The 15661-nt window shown below is 46.6% G+C and overlaps 1 protein-coding gene across 1 annotated transcript in view; it reads left to right on the top strand.

The window, feature by feature from the left end:
* Positions 1 to 15661, top strand: part of FDXR (ferredoxin reductase) — a 40105-nt gene that overhangs the window by 12794 nt on the left and 11650 nt on the right. The window contains exons 3-8 of the mRNA XM_084838021.1: positions 749 to 844; positions 2864 to 2986; positions 4347 to 4460; positions 6859 to 6960; positions 10436 to 10543; positions 11376 to 11460. Coding sequence (XP_084694147.1) covers positions 749 to 844; positions 2864 to 2986; positions 4347 to 4460; positions 6859 to 6960; positions 10436 to 10543; positions 11376 to 11460 — 628 coding nt within the window. The remainder of the gene's footprint in view (positions 1 to 748; positions 845 to 2863; positions 2987 to 4346; positions 4461 to 6858; positions 6961 to 10435; positions 10544 to 11375; positions 11461 to 15661) is intronic.

The raw sequence follows: 15661 nt of genomic DNA, 5'->3' as shown, positions 1-15661 counted from the left end.
GGGCTGGATTTAATCCCATTTTCATCTGGGACTTAGTGGCATTTCTGTTGCTTTGGGACTGGCTGCCATAGATTCAGTGGGTGGCTCTTCAGTGGGGATGAGATCTGTTAATGAGCTGCAAATTATGTAACCTAAGCCAGGCATATTGTGGCAGTTGCAGGGAAGACAATGATACATTTTGTGTTGGCTTGTACTATATGGGACTGTTCTAGAAGCTGGTCCAGGGACTGCTAGGACACACCTTTTTGTATTTAAACGTGAGAGCTATCCAATAGTTTTGTTCTCCACCCTTTAATTGAGCAAGGAGACTTGGTCTGAACCCTGTAGTATCCTTGGTTGTGGTAGGTTGTGATACCCTTGGTTGTGGTAGGTTGTGATACCCTTGGTTGTGGTAGGTAGGGCAACATAATCCTCTGGAAAGTGTTAAAAGGAAGCAGTGTATGAAGTCGTTAATTTCCACATACATGGATGTTGGGTTTTGTTAGCATTTCAGATCAAGTGGCATGATTGATCCTTAGTCTGAGGACACATTTGCCTGACGGGGGTTCGCCAAGGTTAGTGAAGAACTGGGCCTCAAAATGGTCAGATTGATAAGGAAAATAGGAGTTGCATTGAACGGCTGCAGTGTCAACTGTTGTGTGGCTTGTTCCAACAGCAGTATAACAGTAACCCCAATCAGTACCACTTCAGTGTGTGTGTGTTTTATTTATTTGTTATGTGAACTAATTAATTGGAACTTTTTGCACAGCATCACAAACTGGCTCAGGTGGATATTTATGAGAAGTTGCCAGTTCCTTTTGGTCTGGTTCGTTTCGGAGTTGCTCCAGATCATCCGGAAGTCAAGGTTGGTAGTAGCTTTCTATTCTGTCATGGCAGTCAAAGTCAAGCATGTTGTGGGGTGGGGGGAGCAGAGACTGGGATGTTTTGGGGGTTCTTAGAATGATGGTGTGGGGCCAGTTTGCTATTTGAAAATGTTTCCCTTTAGACACCCACTGTTCACCTTCCCTCTGCTGTTAAACAATGCAGGGGTTTGTGAGCCTTAACATGTGAGCTAATCTGGCACACTGGACAGGCTTTGGGGTTTGGCTTGTGGGAAACCCAGTTTCAAGTCCTTGGGAATTGGGATGTGTACTGGGCGTCCTTGGCCAAGCTCCCATCTCTCAGCCACATTTACTTCACAGGGCTGTGGGGAGGCCAAAATGGCTGCTTTGAGCTCCTCCAAGGAAGAGTAAACACACGCACAAATAAATATGGACCCTTTGGCAAGGGTGCACAACCCCAAGGCCTAGGGTGTGTCTCCCATGGGTGCCCTTATCCCCTCAACACCAGACAACCCGCAGCTGATCTCACTTCTGAGACTGGAGGTTACCTGCCTTTAGCAGCAGCAGTGACAGAGAAATAGTGGTCTGTCACCCCCACCGCCAGCAATCCCTAAATTTCAGCGGGCAGAGAGGACTGGCTTAAACTTTGCCATCCCTGCATGCTAAGGAGGGTGTGCGTATGCCCCCCCCCCCAAGGCATGACTGCTTAGAGCCTCAGGCCCAAAAAGATTGTTCACCTTTGCCCTATAGGATAATAAGCATGGTTAGGAGGGATTGAATGCTGACCAGGCTGGAAGCAGCCTGGCCACAAATGACCTTGCAGGATTGAGGATTGGAAACCCCCTCAGCCATTTAGGCTGCCTGACAGGCTTTGGGGAGGCATTGGGTAATAGGTAGCCTAGTTTCTCTTCCCCTGAGCAATCTTCCTTCTTATTGCCTGGGTCCCCTCCCGAGGAAGCAGCAGCAGAAGACTGTGCCAGTGCCACAGCTTCCCCCTCCTGCTGCCTAGCAAAGGGGAGCCCCACAGGCCAGGCAGACCTTACAGTGAAAGGGGGAAACCCCAGGAGGTGTGAGCTGGGGGCTGTAGAGCTGTCTGTTCCCTTGGGATTGCAGGGCCGAATGGCAGCACACTCTGACCTCTGCCATTCGCTGGGGACTTAAGGGCTGCTGGGTCCTTGTGCACAGAAAGGCGGGGAAGCCCACCTGTCCCGGTCAGATGATCCTGCAGAGATTATGTAACGTTAAACACTGAGAGCTGAATCGGTTGATTTGCTTTTCTCTTCCCTCCAGGTCCGGTTTTCCTTCTTTTTTTCCCAGACTCTGCAAGCAGAGATGGCCTTGTCTTTTTAATCTATGTCTGGCACTTAGAAAAGTTTAGGCACTTCATGAGTTATGAGTAAACACAGTAATGATCATGTTTGTATGTACAAGTCTATGCATACATGCTGCACTTATTTCAATCAAATGGGGTCCTGTTTGCCTTTGCACCTGGGCTTTTGGTCTCGCAAGATTTTTAGAGGGAATCGGCCAGTAATACGGGCTGTAAGATTTTGGAGGGCTAATCCTGAAGGTGGTGCAAGGTCATCAATATTCTGCTACCGTTGTACCCCATTCATAAGCAGTCCTAAGGGAATGGGTATGATAGTCCACGGTCCCCGTCCCCCCACGAAGTAAATAAGTGTTACAAAGCAACTTAAATGCCCACTACTGGCAATAGAGGATGTTGCATCCCCACCCAGCTGTGTTCCTATGATCACACAGTGGGGGGGGGAATAAATATCCTGTTTTAGTGGATCTGACTGGCCTGAAGCCAGGCCATGAATAACAATGTTATTTTAAAATGAGATATTCTTACCCGTTGTCAGATAAGAGTCTCAGAAGAGGCAGCCTGAATCGGCAAGCGAGATGCTGCCTTAGATGCCGCAAGGTCATTGCGGACCTTCATCTTTCTGCCGCCTCGCTCTGGTCTCTCTCCTGCCTGGGTCCTGGGGGAGCAGGGGGAGAACTTTTCAGCTGGGACCTCTTTTGACCTCTCCCAACAGAACGCGATCAACGCCTTTACTCAGACAGCGCGCTCTGATCGCTGTACCTATTCTGGGAATGTGACCGTGGGGACGGATATCACTGTGAAGGACCTGCAGAAAGTATATCATGCGGTGGTCTTAGTAAGTTCCCTTAACCATGAGTTTAAGAGGGAAGGAATGAGGATTGTGGGAGGAAATGATGGGTCAGATGGTTTTTTGTATATCCTGGGAACAGGATAGCCCAATTTGTTGAAACATGTATACCTTCACCCAGGTGTGCTAGTGTCACAATATCCAGGATTATGTCCACACTTGTCTTCATGGGGTTGAGTCTGTTTCTTGCACTCTGGTGCTGGGTCCCAATTAAGTAACATAAATGAAAGTATCCACATGCACTTCCACGTTACATGATGTATCCACATGTAGGCCACAGATTGCGGAAGTCATGGAAGTTCGAAGTAGGGATGGGAGAAAAAATGATTTTCGAGCTTGTTGAGGTTCTCCGTTTTCCACCTCGAGGCTCATCTTGTTTTCACTCCTGAATGAGAATGTCTTTCTTTTCTTTTTTTTCTGAACATGAAAAATGTGCATTTTTCAAAGCAGGCGCCCCAAACACACATTTTTCCCTCATATGCGAAAGTGTGAAAATGTGGTTTGGGGGCAGGGGGAAATGTGCACCTCCGGAACTGCGCACTTTCACACGGAAACGCAAGCTCAGGAAATTGTGAACATTTCCCAAGAATTATGTTCCTGTTCGCGTTCAGGCTTATGAACAGGGATGAAGTTCTTGGACAACCCTAGATCAAAGTGCTGCAGTCATCCATTACAAGCAAGCAAACGTGAGAGAGAAATCTGTAGCAACAGTCTCTGTAGCACGCTGTCTAATGCAGACTTCCCTATCCTGGGGCCCTCCAGATGTGCAGGACTGCCACTCCCATAATTCCCTGTGGCCATGCTGGTTGGAGGATTATGGGAGTTGTAGTCCAAAGCATCTGGAGGCCAGCGGATTGGGGAAGGCTGCTATGAGGAACGCTGAAGTAACCTGCCACTTGCTAGTACCTTAACAAGTACAATTATCAGGCATGCCTTTCTACGCAATCCATGGTCTTCAAGGACTTACCTACAGCCTCGCCATGGCCCACTGCCACCAATTTGCCATAGTCATTGTGGCCTTCGCAAGCCCTGCTGCCGCTGGTCATGCTGCTGCTGATTGCACCCCCCCCCGTTTATTGCCCCCTCACCTGCTGCTGCCCGTCCCTCGCTTCCACTCCGAGCATCCTCTCAGAAGGGAAGCCGCAGCTGCTGGAGGCTCTCTGCTCCCTCCTCCAAGAGAGATCCCCCTACAGATTGCTCTTTACCCGCCACTGCTAACTGTGTGGAAAGTGTGACCTGTGTGTGTGCCTGCATCTGCGTGCACGTGAACAAGTGGCCCCCAATCCCTGAGCTCAGCCGGTATCATATGTATGTATGTGTTGTCTCCCTCCCACTTCTTTCTCTGCAGAGCTACGGAGCTGAGGACAATAGGACCCTTGGAATTCCGGGGGAGGATCTTGCAGGAGTTTATACAGCTAGAGCGTTTGTGGGATGGTACAACGGCCTGCCTGAGAACAGAGATGTGGGTTCTCTCCTCCCCCTGCCCCTGTCACTGGGCATTCCACATATTCAAACACAGCCATCTGGCTTCAGCTTAGTGGCTGGCTGAAAGGCCCCCATTTGGAAGAAATTAACAGATGTCAAATTAAATTTTCCTCAGATTTACCAAAGTGAACAACTTGCACATCCGTAAGAGGGGATTAGTTAGTTGGCTTCCTCTCTTGGAGGTGCTATAAGGAGAGCTCAAAGGGACACTTCTCAGGATGAGGAAATGGCAGGGGCACGTCCCCCAGGATGCTTTCACCTACAGGGGTGTAGGAAAAAAAAGGAGCATGTGCCGTCCTGTATGGGAAATCTGCAGAGCAAGTTCCGAACAGGAAAATGGACGCTAGTATGGTTTTCTGCACATGATGGTGGTGTGGCTTTTCACCTCCACTTTTGGAGGTAGAATTCCCTGTGCGAAGCAGTAGTAGTGGTAGTCATAATAAGAAACAATTGTTTATATGTTACTCTAGAGCATTCAAAGCATTTTGCGTACATCATTCCAGTCATTCTTACAACAACCTGTAAGATGGATGAATAGCGTTATCCCCGTACTGCAGAGGGGTGTGTTGGGGGGGGGGGGAGGCTTGGGCCTTCGAGATGGTACCTTGCCAAAGGCCACTTCGTGAGGAGATAGCACAGAGTGGTAGGCGGCAGTATTGCAACCGAAACTCCCCACGACCTGAGTTCGATCCCAGCGGAAGCCGGGTCTTGGGTAGCCAGCTCAGGTCGACTCAGCCTTCCATCCTTCCGAGGTCGGTAAAATGAGTATCCAGCTTGCTGGGGGAAAGGTAGTCACGATTGGGGAAGGCAATGGCAAACCACGCCGCTATAGTCTGCCACGAAAGCGCCAGCGTAAGCGGCGTCCCTCTAGGGGTCAGTAATGACCTGTTGCTTGCACAGGAAGAACTTTGAAGCAGCACCTCAGCTGGCTGGTCTGGGATGCAAACAGTACTAAGAGGCAGGGAATGTTCTGCAAGAGACTCTGTGGGGTGGCCAAAGCTGAGGGAATTGATCCTGCTAGCTATGCCCAGCCTGCATTGTCTGGGTTACTGTACATGTCTGAGTTGGTGGAACTACTTGTACAATGTTTTTGTTTTCTCCCAACGTAGTTTGTTGCCTTAAGTCAGGGGTAGGCAATGTGGAGCCCACAAGCACCAGTGTGCCCCCAGACACCTTTCTTGGTGCCCACCAAGGTTCCCTACACCCTTCCATTTTGTTTTGTTTTTGTTAGCACATTTTCTTACAGGCAACTCGGAATGCTGTGACATCTGCAAAATAAGGAAAAATGAACTTTTAAAATAGAAACCACTAATTTTGTCATAAACAAAAGGAAGTGCATTATTTGGACAGAAACAGTCTTGGACAGTCACAGTATTAAAGGCTAGCAGCATATTTGGTTATTGAGTTAAACTTTATAACACTGAAAATGTTTGTGGCTTGTATATATCTACACAGAAATTATTTTCTAATGCAGGGCTGGCTGGAGGATGCTGGGAGTTGTAGTCCAACACATCTGGACAGCTCCAGGTTGGGAAGGGTGCTATAGATTATCTTGCATAAAAATCTTCATATGACACATCCTGAGTAAATAAAACCTAGTCTTAAAAATCGCAGGGCACAATTCTATGCATGCGTAGACAGAAAAAAGGCCCTACAGCTGGCTGGCTGGGGAATGCTGGGAGCTGTAGGGCCTTTTTCTGCCTAAACACTCATAGGATTGTGCTGTTACACGTTCAAGAAGAAAATGTTTCACAGGAGTTTTTGTCAGTGCTCCCCAAAGTGTCCAGTTTCTCTGTTGAAAGAACTGGGTGAAAAAATAGTCCTGATACCTCCCCCCTGCCCCAGGCCTTCACATCTCTATGGATGCCTTACAGGAAATGTTTTCAACATGGATGTCACTACTTTGTAGGAAAATTGCACACCATAATGTAAGGCAGATAACACCTGTGCCTATTTCAATATGCATTTATGGAAAAAAGGCACGTATATACCTGCCACGTTTGTGTGATGTTTTCCCACACAGAAGTGATGTGCATGTAGGGAAGATAGCCTTGTTTGAGGCAGACCCAAGTAATCGCTATGAGGCGTAATTTTTCGCTACTCTCTCGTGGTAAGGGTTTTCGAATGCTTTGCGGCCAGCTCTGGGCTGGCTGACTTTGCAAAGGACTGGTTTGACCCCCTCAGCAGGACGCTGTGAAATAAAGAGGGAAGAGGTGTGAAGAGTACCTGGCAGTTAACCGTGCAAGCTGGTCCTGAGCCTGTGGAAAAATGTGAATAATGGACTACTTTGGGTCAAGGGTTGGGAACTGCTGCAGTAGAGGACTGGGAAGTGGTTGAAGTGCTGGTGGTTGTGAAGAACCTCTCTGCTTTTGTAGCTGAAACCAGACCTGAGCAAGGAGACGGCCGTCATCCTGGGACATGGAAACGTGGCGCTGGATGTTGCTCGGGTCCTCTTATCACCTCTTGAAATTCTTAGGGTAAGTTGGGAACAGACACCAGCATGCTGTAAGGTGCAAAGTAGCAAACTTCCATGTCAAACTACCAGAAAATCCCCCTTAGATCAGTGAAGGGGTCTTGCATCAAGGCTGCACTGGGCAGAATCTCCAGTTAAAGGCAGCCACATGACTGCAGCCCGCGTGTTCTCTCCTCGCGGATCAGAGCTGCCCTCCTGCTCAGCTCTGGAGTTGGGGGGAGGTTGTAATCCTGCGACTGCCACTGAGGGGTTTGGGGTGGGGGAGGGAGTAACTGAGGGACTGGATAGGACCAGAGCCATGTATCACTGTGTATGCATGAAATGGGTTACTGCGTAAGATGGGTTACTGCTCTACAGTAAGGAGGGTAAGAAATGTGATGCAAGCAAATAAATCCTTACACGTCCTTAAGACGTCTACGATGTGTGACGCTTTCTCCTAAAATCTGCCAGTGCTGAGACTGACAGGGTGTCACTGACAAACGGATCACCTTTGCCCTGCATTCTGCTACTTTTTCAATACATTAAATACGTAGTTACTTGCCTTCTCTGCTCGCAGTTGCTATTTTAGAGGCGAGTCCTTTTCTATGCTCTCTTCTGCTTTAGGAGGGTGGAACAGTCTGCATTGTTTATCTCTTTTTCTCTCTGTCTTATCTGCTTCCAGTTAGACAGCTAGGGCTCTTGTCAGTAGCAGTGAACCTCTACTGGCTCTAGAGCAGCCTTTCCCAACCTGGTGCCCTCCAGACATTGTGGACATGAACTCCCATCATACCCAGCCAGCATGGCCAATGGTCAGGGATGCTTGGAGTTGTAGTCCAAAACATCTGGAAGGACACTAGGTTGGGGAAGGTTAGAGGTTATCAGAAGGAACTTCCGAAATTCTTCCGTCCTACAGGAACTGAAGGAAGGGGACCCCATTAAAAAAAGAAAGCTAAAAAAGGAGTGAGCACGTAGGGAGAACTATGCATGTGCAGGTGTACGCAGAGGAGCAGAGCTTTGGCATTCCCACCTTGGAGAGGCCTGGAGGCTGTGTGGGAAATGGGAGCAACTCCAGGCATTGTTTTCTTTGGAGCCAAGTCCCATACCTAAACGAAGCACGAGGGGGCAGTCTCAGTATTTCTTTCATATGCAGTGGACAGGAAAAACGGTTTCGGAGCCTTGCGTTTTATCTGCTCTCTCACTCAGCAGCAAATACAGTCAGTCTTTCTTTTGCTTTCTGTCTGGACTCAATCCAGTGATGCAAGACTGACTAAACTGGAGTTCGTTCTGCCTTGGGCAGGATGCTCTGGGTATCTACAAACTCTTTTATACCTGGAAAACGATGCAGCCAAGGTAGCTGTGATGAGCCCTGATGGGCTTCTCACATGCAAACAGCCTTGCAGTGCTAGCAAAAGAGAGAAGCCTGTATTGCGGTAATGTGAATGGGAAGCCCTGAGATGCTGCAAGTTGGGGCTTCTCTCCCCCCGCCCCCCAATGTCAGATTGTGCTTCTAGGTGTGCGCAGCCAACCTTTCTTCTGAATAGCTCCTCCTCCCCCAGAATTTCTAGTTAAACCTGGGCAAGTCATCTTGGAGTGCCTGGGAAGGTCTCCCCTATAAGCAGGGTAGATATTTTTGATCTGCTCTAATAAGCAGAATTAGTTAGCAGATGCTAAGTGTCTCCTTGGTTACACTGGTTAATACTACCTGCAATATTTGGAACTTCTCAGAGCTCTGAGTACTTTTATACTTAGATAATAGAGGTCACAGAAAGCAGGCTAGATAGGGGCCTGAGAGCTCTGTGAGGAGACAAGAGTGAAAGCACGGGAGCTCCTGAACTTGCAATATTACTTAAAATATCCTGCTACACTTTGTATTGTGTCTGAAGGTCAGGTGAAGAAGTTTCTAAATCATGAAATGGTGGAGGCATGGCTTAACGTAAAAATGCGTGAGAATTCTGTTACAGCCCCATGAACTGGAATCTTTAAACAAGCTTTGTTAACTGTTTGTGTTTAGTCTACATGATCCAGGCTAATTCAGAAGATAAATGATTATATTTATATTGGTTTACTCTCATCTTTTATTTTTCTTGCTTTTCTTTATATTTTTTATTTTAAAATAGATAAAGTATCTAGTATAAAATATATTACTGATGGTTGAAGGTTTATATTAAGTTTTATTATTATATAATACTATATATATATATATATATATATATATATATAATATTATTACTAATAATATAGGTTTTTGGGAATGAATTGTAGACCTGTTTCTTTGATATAAGATTGATGATATGATATAGAAATGTAAGGTTGTTTATTAAACTATAAGATTGTTAAGGTTATAGATATAGTTTTTAAAATAGAATGGCATTGGAGGCAGGGGGGTATTGGAGTTTAAACTCAATTCTTTAAGGGGGAGGGAGAGGGAGCGGGAGGGAATTTTTCTTTTTTTCTTCACTTCCTTTCCTCCTCCCTTTTCCCTTTTTTTATCTTTTTTTAAATCTTTTTTCTTCTCGGTTGTTGTGGTGTCCTCATCAGAATATTGTACTGTTGGGAAATTGAAGTATTGATTAGGTTGTTGGTAATTTTGGTATTGTTGATTTTATTTATAAAAATTATATATATATATATATATATATATATATATATATATATATATATATATTAAAACAAAAAAAGCATGGAAGCTCCAGAACCTGGAAGGGCTCCACCTTGTTTTTGAAGGCCACTTCATACATTACATTTTGTACTCAAGAACCAAGTCCTGAGTACAAAATAAATCTGTATGGACAGCGCACAAGGGGTTGGATCCAGGTTTAAGCAGGATGATTTGTGCTGGCAGAAGGGGCTTCCCCACTCCCTCCTTCCCATGGCAGCCCTTCCAGCCCCCTGACATGTTATACAGAGTCGGGCGACGCTGCTGAATGGGGTGAGCTGTGGTGTAGGGAGGGAGGGCAGATCCCCAAAAATCAGGCAGAGGGACCTTCTTCAAGTGGAGCCCTTCCTCTCACAGAAGGCAGATCCTGGATCCAACCCTTCCTGAATTCTGCACGTATGTGTAAATTGCAACCTTTTCTTGTTAGATACAGATGACCAGCAATTGGAAAAGGACCGGACTATTTTGCAAGCAGAAGCCATCAGCCATTCAAAAGTGATGCTATGTGCAAGTCCTTTTTGTAAAAAAGGGATTTAATTCTCAAGTACAAAATGTAACCTATGAGGAGGACACCAGGTAGAATTTCCCCCATCTTGTTCACTGCACTCTAAAGAGAGAAGCCAACAGGGAAACAGTGAAAACAAGGTGTGGCTGCCCTAAGGATGTGGGCGATCCTACCATGTCTGTTTGGCGAATGCAGCACGACCACCTCCTCTTTGCAAAGTGCTTTGCGTCGAAGGGGGCCAGGCTGTTGATTTGAACAGGTCATGCTACAGCCTCTTCCCTTCTCTTTCCTTATTGCTGGCCCTAATCCCTTGTCGTCCTGTTATTCCTTTTTGTCCAGAAAACCGACATCACTGAAGACGCGCTCACGGCCTTGACCCGCAGCAAAGTGAGGCGGGTGTGCCTTATAGGGAGGAGGGGTCCCCTCCAGGTGGCTTTCACCATAAAGGTAAACAGAAAGAAGAAAAGGCCAGGGGATTGCTCTTAGTTAGAAATGCTGAGCCTTAGCAAGGTTCTTTTGGAATAAATATTCCCCCAGGCCGGTTCATCTGGGGGGTGGATGTGGTGTGTTTGGTGCAAAACTGGGGCCGTCACTGACTGCAGTTTGGAGGCAGAGGTGGTCCTGGATGCCCTGCTTATTCTGTGCTGTATCAGCAGCAAGGGAACCAGTGCGCCTGCTTCTCAGGAGGGTGCCCCTGCACGGCCATTTTGAGGGAGGAAGAGTGCTTGAGGTGCACGGTCACTCATGCTGCTCCCGTCAGCACACACCAGGGGTCGCAGCGATCAGGAGGCCAGCTTGCCTGGTAGAAATCGGGCAATGAATCTGTGGAAAAGGGATACCGGCTGTGGAAAGTACCTTTTTAATTTGCTTTCTGCCGTTTTAGCTGAGTGCGCAAGTGTCGAATGGGAAACTTGACATCCAGGCACGGTATAATTCTCAGGGTGGTACATGGGGCACATCTCTATTGACTGGATTTTTATACTGTTTTTCAGACAATTATTGCCGCCAAAAGTGGCTCAGATCGGTAAAAAAAGATGGGCTCTAGTGAATATATGTTTTGTATATTGTTTTAAATACTGATTTATTGTAAGCCACCCAGGGAGCTTTATGTTCTGGGACAGCATGCAGATGTTGTGAATAATGTTTTTTTCCTCCACGTCCAATCTCAATTATCTGTATATATGAAAGCCTGTGTGCATCCCAGCATTGCACACATTTCTGCAATTCGGGATACGGGAAGTAGTGAGGTGTAATGTGTCTCTCCGTTTGAAAACCTCAGGAGCTGCGTGAGATGATCAACCTGCCTAATGCTCGACCTCTCCTGGATCCTGCAGACTTCAAGGGCCTTGGAGATGCGGTCAAAGGTGAGGCTTAGCCAGCGGATTGTTTCTCATACGAGTGGTGCCAGGGCTCCAGCCTTCCTCAAAGCCACGTTCTGGCCTGAAAACACTTCCCTCTAATCCGACCCAGGTGTGCTGGCTGGGTATGGTGAGTAAAGAGAAGAATGCATTCTGCACATGTTCAGAGGCACATTGAGCACATTGTACGTTCCAGGGCCAAGAGTCCACATAAATATAGGTTTGGAAGTCAATGCTCTAACACAAATGAACGCCTGACATCAGCAAAACGTTCAGTGGAGAAAACGGTTCCCCTCCCTTGTTGTTGTTGTTCAGTCGTTAAGTGGTGTCTGATTCTTTGTGACCCCATGGACCACAGCACGCCAGGTCTTCCTGTCCTCTGCTCTCTCCCGGAGTGTGCTCAAGTTCATATTCATTGCATCCGTGATGCTATCCAGCCATCTCATCCTTTGCCGTCCCCTTCTCCTTTTGCCTTCAATCTTTCCCAGCATCAGGGTCTTTTCCAGGGAGTTTTCTCTTTGCATTAGGTGGCCAAAATATTTGAGCTTCAGCTTCAGTCTCTGTCCTTCCAATGAGCAGTCAGGGTTGATTTCCTTTAGGATGGACTGATTTGACCTCCTTGCAGTCCAGGGGACTCGTAAGAGTCTTCTCCAGCACCACAGTTCGAAAGCATCAATTCTTTGGCGCTCAGTCTTCCTTATAGTCCAGCTCTCACAGCCATACATTACTACTGGGAAAACCATAGCTTTGATTAGACGGACCTTTGTCGGCAAGGTGATGTCTCTGCTTCTTACTATGCTGTCTAGGTTGGCCATAGCTTTCCTCCCAAGGAGCAAGCGTCTTTTAATTTCAGGGCTACAGTCACCGTCTGCGGTGATCTTGGAGCCCAAGAAAGTAAAATCTGTCACTGCTTCCATTTCTTCCCCTTCTATATACCTGGAAGTGATGGGGCCAGATGCCATGATCTTAGTTTTTTTTATGTTGAGTTTCAAACCAGCTTTTGCACTCTCCACTTTCACCCTTAACAAGAGGCCCTTTAGATCCTCTTCGCTTTCTGCCATTAGGGTGGTATCGTCTGCGTATCTCAGGCTGTTGATAATTCTCCCAGCAATCTTAATTCCGACCTGTGATTCATCCAACCCAGCATTTCTCATGATGTACTCCGCATATAGGGTAAATAAGCAGGATGACAATATGCAGCCTTGTGGTACTCCTTTCCCAATTTTGAACCACTCGGTTGTTCCATGTCTGGTTCTTACTGTTGCTTCTTGACCCTCGTACAGGTTTCTCAGGAGACAGGTAAGGTGGTCTGGTACTCCCATCTCTTTAAGAATTTGCTAGAGTTTGTTGTGATCCACACAATCAAAGGCTTTAGTGTAGTCAATTCCCCTCCCTGGTACCCGTCAAATGAGGAGTGCTTGTATCAGGAGCCAGGCTGAGCCAAGGTGAGGGATGGCTATCGGAGGAATTCGTATTGTCACTTGATAGGTGACTGAATGGTAGGCATCCTGGTGCCTTCCAAGGCTTAGATCCAGCATTGACGTTGCGCGAGCGGAAGGACACTGCTTGCAGAATGGGACTTCCATGTCCTCTCCTCCCCTCTTCAGCCTTTCATGCATCCTCCAGATCTCTTCCAGGGCAGAGTTAGATGGTGCACCGGGGGCTGCAGGGGGGAGGAGAGGGTGCGGAAGTCCCATTCTGCAAGCAGTGTCCTTCCGCTTGCACAAGGCCCATGCTGGATCCAACCCCAGGTATTCTGGCCTGCAGCTTGCATCAGCCCCAGCCATCATGGCCAATGCTGAGGGATCATGGGAGTTGTAGTCCAAACCATCTGGAGGGCACCCCTGGTTAGGCCATGAGAGAAGAAAAATACCTGATCTTCAGTCACCAAAGGATTTCATTTCATTTATTACATTTCTGTACCATCCAATAGCCAAAGATCTCTGGAGGGTTTACAGAGATTAAAACCATAAAAATACAGTATTGTGCGTAATATAAAAACTGTTGATATATAAACATATAAACAACAGCATGCATGCACATACCCCTAAACAATGTTAACAATCGACAATAAAAAATCCCAGGACTTGATTAAAATCCTTCTCAGATCGGCAGTGGTGCTAGAGCAGAGAGGCCAAAGCAGCCTTCCCCAGCCTGGTGCCCTCGGGTTACTTGGGACTGCAGCTCCCAGCATCCCTGACCATTGGTGATTCTGGCTGGGAATGATGGGGGAGTTGAAGTTCAAAACATATGGAGGGCACCAGGTTGGCGAAGGCTGGGCCAAGGGAAGAGTGCGAGGGTGTGAGGAGAAGCTAGGTTCCAGGGGAAGTATAGTGGGTTTGAGAGCTTGTAAATAATAAAGGATAAGAACAGAGCTACCCTAACAATAAACTTAAATACAATGTAATAAAATGGCTAATAAATCTATCTCTAATTGCACTTGTATAGCCTATTATTATTGTATTAGTAACCAGCAACATCACCATGTTTGTGGACTGTCTAGTTTTTGTTTGGGTATAATTGTATATGTTTTACGATATAACTTTGTAATAAATACTAGCTGATATACCCGATGTTGCCCAGGATGTAATTTTGTCATAGGCACTATTTGTTAGAAACACATTAAGGTAGGTTTACGCTTCTCGAAAGGCCCCATAAGAAAGGCGAAAAGTTGAATCCACCAGACTTGATTTAAAAAGCACAACACTTATAATGAGCAGATTGAATAAAAAAACACTACTAAAAATGCAAGAGACTGAATCTGTAAGCACTACTACAATATAATCCACACTGAATCTCATACACTATTAAAATGTTCAGCAGGGGCTTCCTTGCTGGATATTGCAGGAACGGAGAGAGAAACTAAATGCTCTCCACAGTCAGAAAAGAAACCATGAGTAAAGGGGAGGGAACAAATGGCGGCCAGCCAATCGAAGGTGAAGGAAGTCAGAGTGAATGGTGAGAGACCAGTAGAATGAAAGATGGCCAATAGGATGACTGGTAGCTGAAATCAGAAACCTGGCCTGTACCAAGATTGAGAGGGTGTACTTTTTAGTAAGGGAAAGTATAAACAAAGTAATAATGTAACCCAGTGACTCCTATCATACACTCTGGCAAGTGAGAATGTGAAGTAAAAGGGGCAGCAACTGTAGGGCCCAAATGGCAGGCTCAGTGGGCCCCTACAGTGTGATTACAGCCTGGGCAGCTCTCCCTTATTCCCTGCATTACAGATGGCCCTGCAGCCAGCCACAAACACACAAACCCACACATAGTTTTTGACTTTTATATATATAGAAGATTTTTTATGTTGTTGTTGTTCAGTCATTCAGACGTGTCCGACTCTTCGTGACCCCATGGACCATAGCACACCAGGCCTTCCTGGCCTGCGCTCTCTCCCGGAGTGTGCTCAAGTCCATATTCATTGCATCGGTGATGCTATCTAGCCATCTCATCCTCTGTCGTCCCCTTCTCCTTTTGCCTTCTGTCTTTCCCAGCATCAGGGTCTTTTCCAGAGAGTTTTCTCTTCGCATTAGGTGGCCAAAATATTGGAGCTTCAGCTTCAGTATCTGTCCTTCCAATGAGCACTCAGGGTTGATTTCCTTTAGGATGGACTGATTTGACCTCCTTGCAGTCCAGGGGACTCGTAAGAGTCTTCTCCAGCACCACAGTTTGAAAGCATCAATTCTTCGGCGCTCAGCCTTCCTTATAGTCCAGCTCTCACAGCCATACATTACTACTGGGAAAACCATAGCTTTGATTAGACGGACCTTTGTCGGCAAGGTTATGTCTCTGCTTCTTACTATGCTGTCTAGGTTTGCCATAGCTTTCCTCCCAAGGAGCAAGCGTCTTTTAATTTCATGGCTACAGTCACCGTCTGCGGTGATCTTGGAGCCCAAGAAAGTAAAATCTGTCACTGCTTCCATTTCTTCCCCTTCTATATGCCAGGAAGTGATGGGGCCAGATGCCATGATCTTAGTTTTTTTAATGTTGAGTTTCAAACCAGCTTTTGCACTCTCCTCTTTCACCCTCAACAAGAGGCTCTTGAGATCCTCTTCGCTTTCTGCCATTAGGGTGGTATCGTCTGCATATCGTAGGTTATTGATAATTCTCCCGGCAATCTTAATTCCAACCTGTGATTCATCCAACCCAGCGTTTCTCATGATGTACTCTGCATATAAGTTAAATAAGCAGGGTAACAATATGCAGG

The sequence above is a fragment of the Heloderma suspectum genome, chromosome 2 (genome assembly GCF_057233095.1).
Source record: "Heloderma suspectum isolate Gila_16-S chromosome 2, 16-S_ref, whole genome shotgun sequence".
In the NCBI taxonomy this organism is placed as follows: domain Eukaryota; kingdom Metazoa; phylum Chordata; class Lepidosauria; order Squamata; family Helodermatidae; genus Heloderma; species Heloderma suspectum.
Note: the sequence above shows the minus strand (reverse complement) of the source record. Positions and strands in the feature narration are given on the sequence as shown.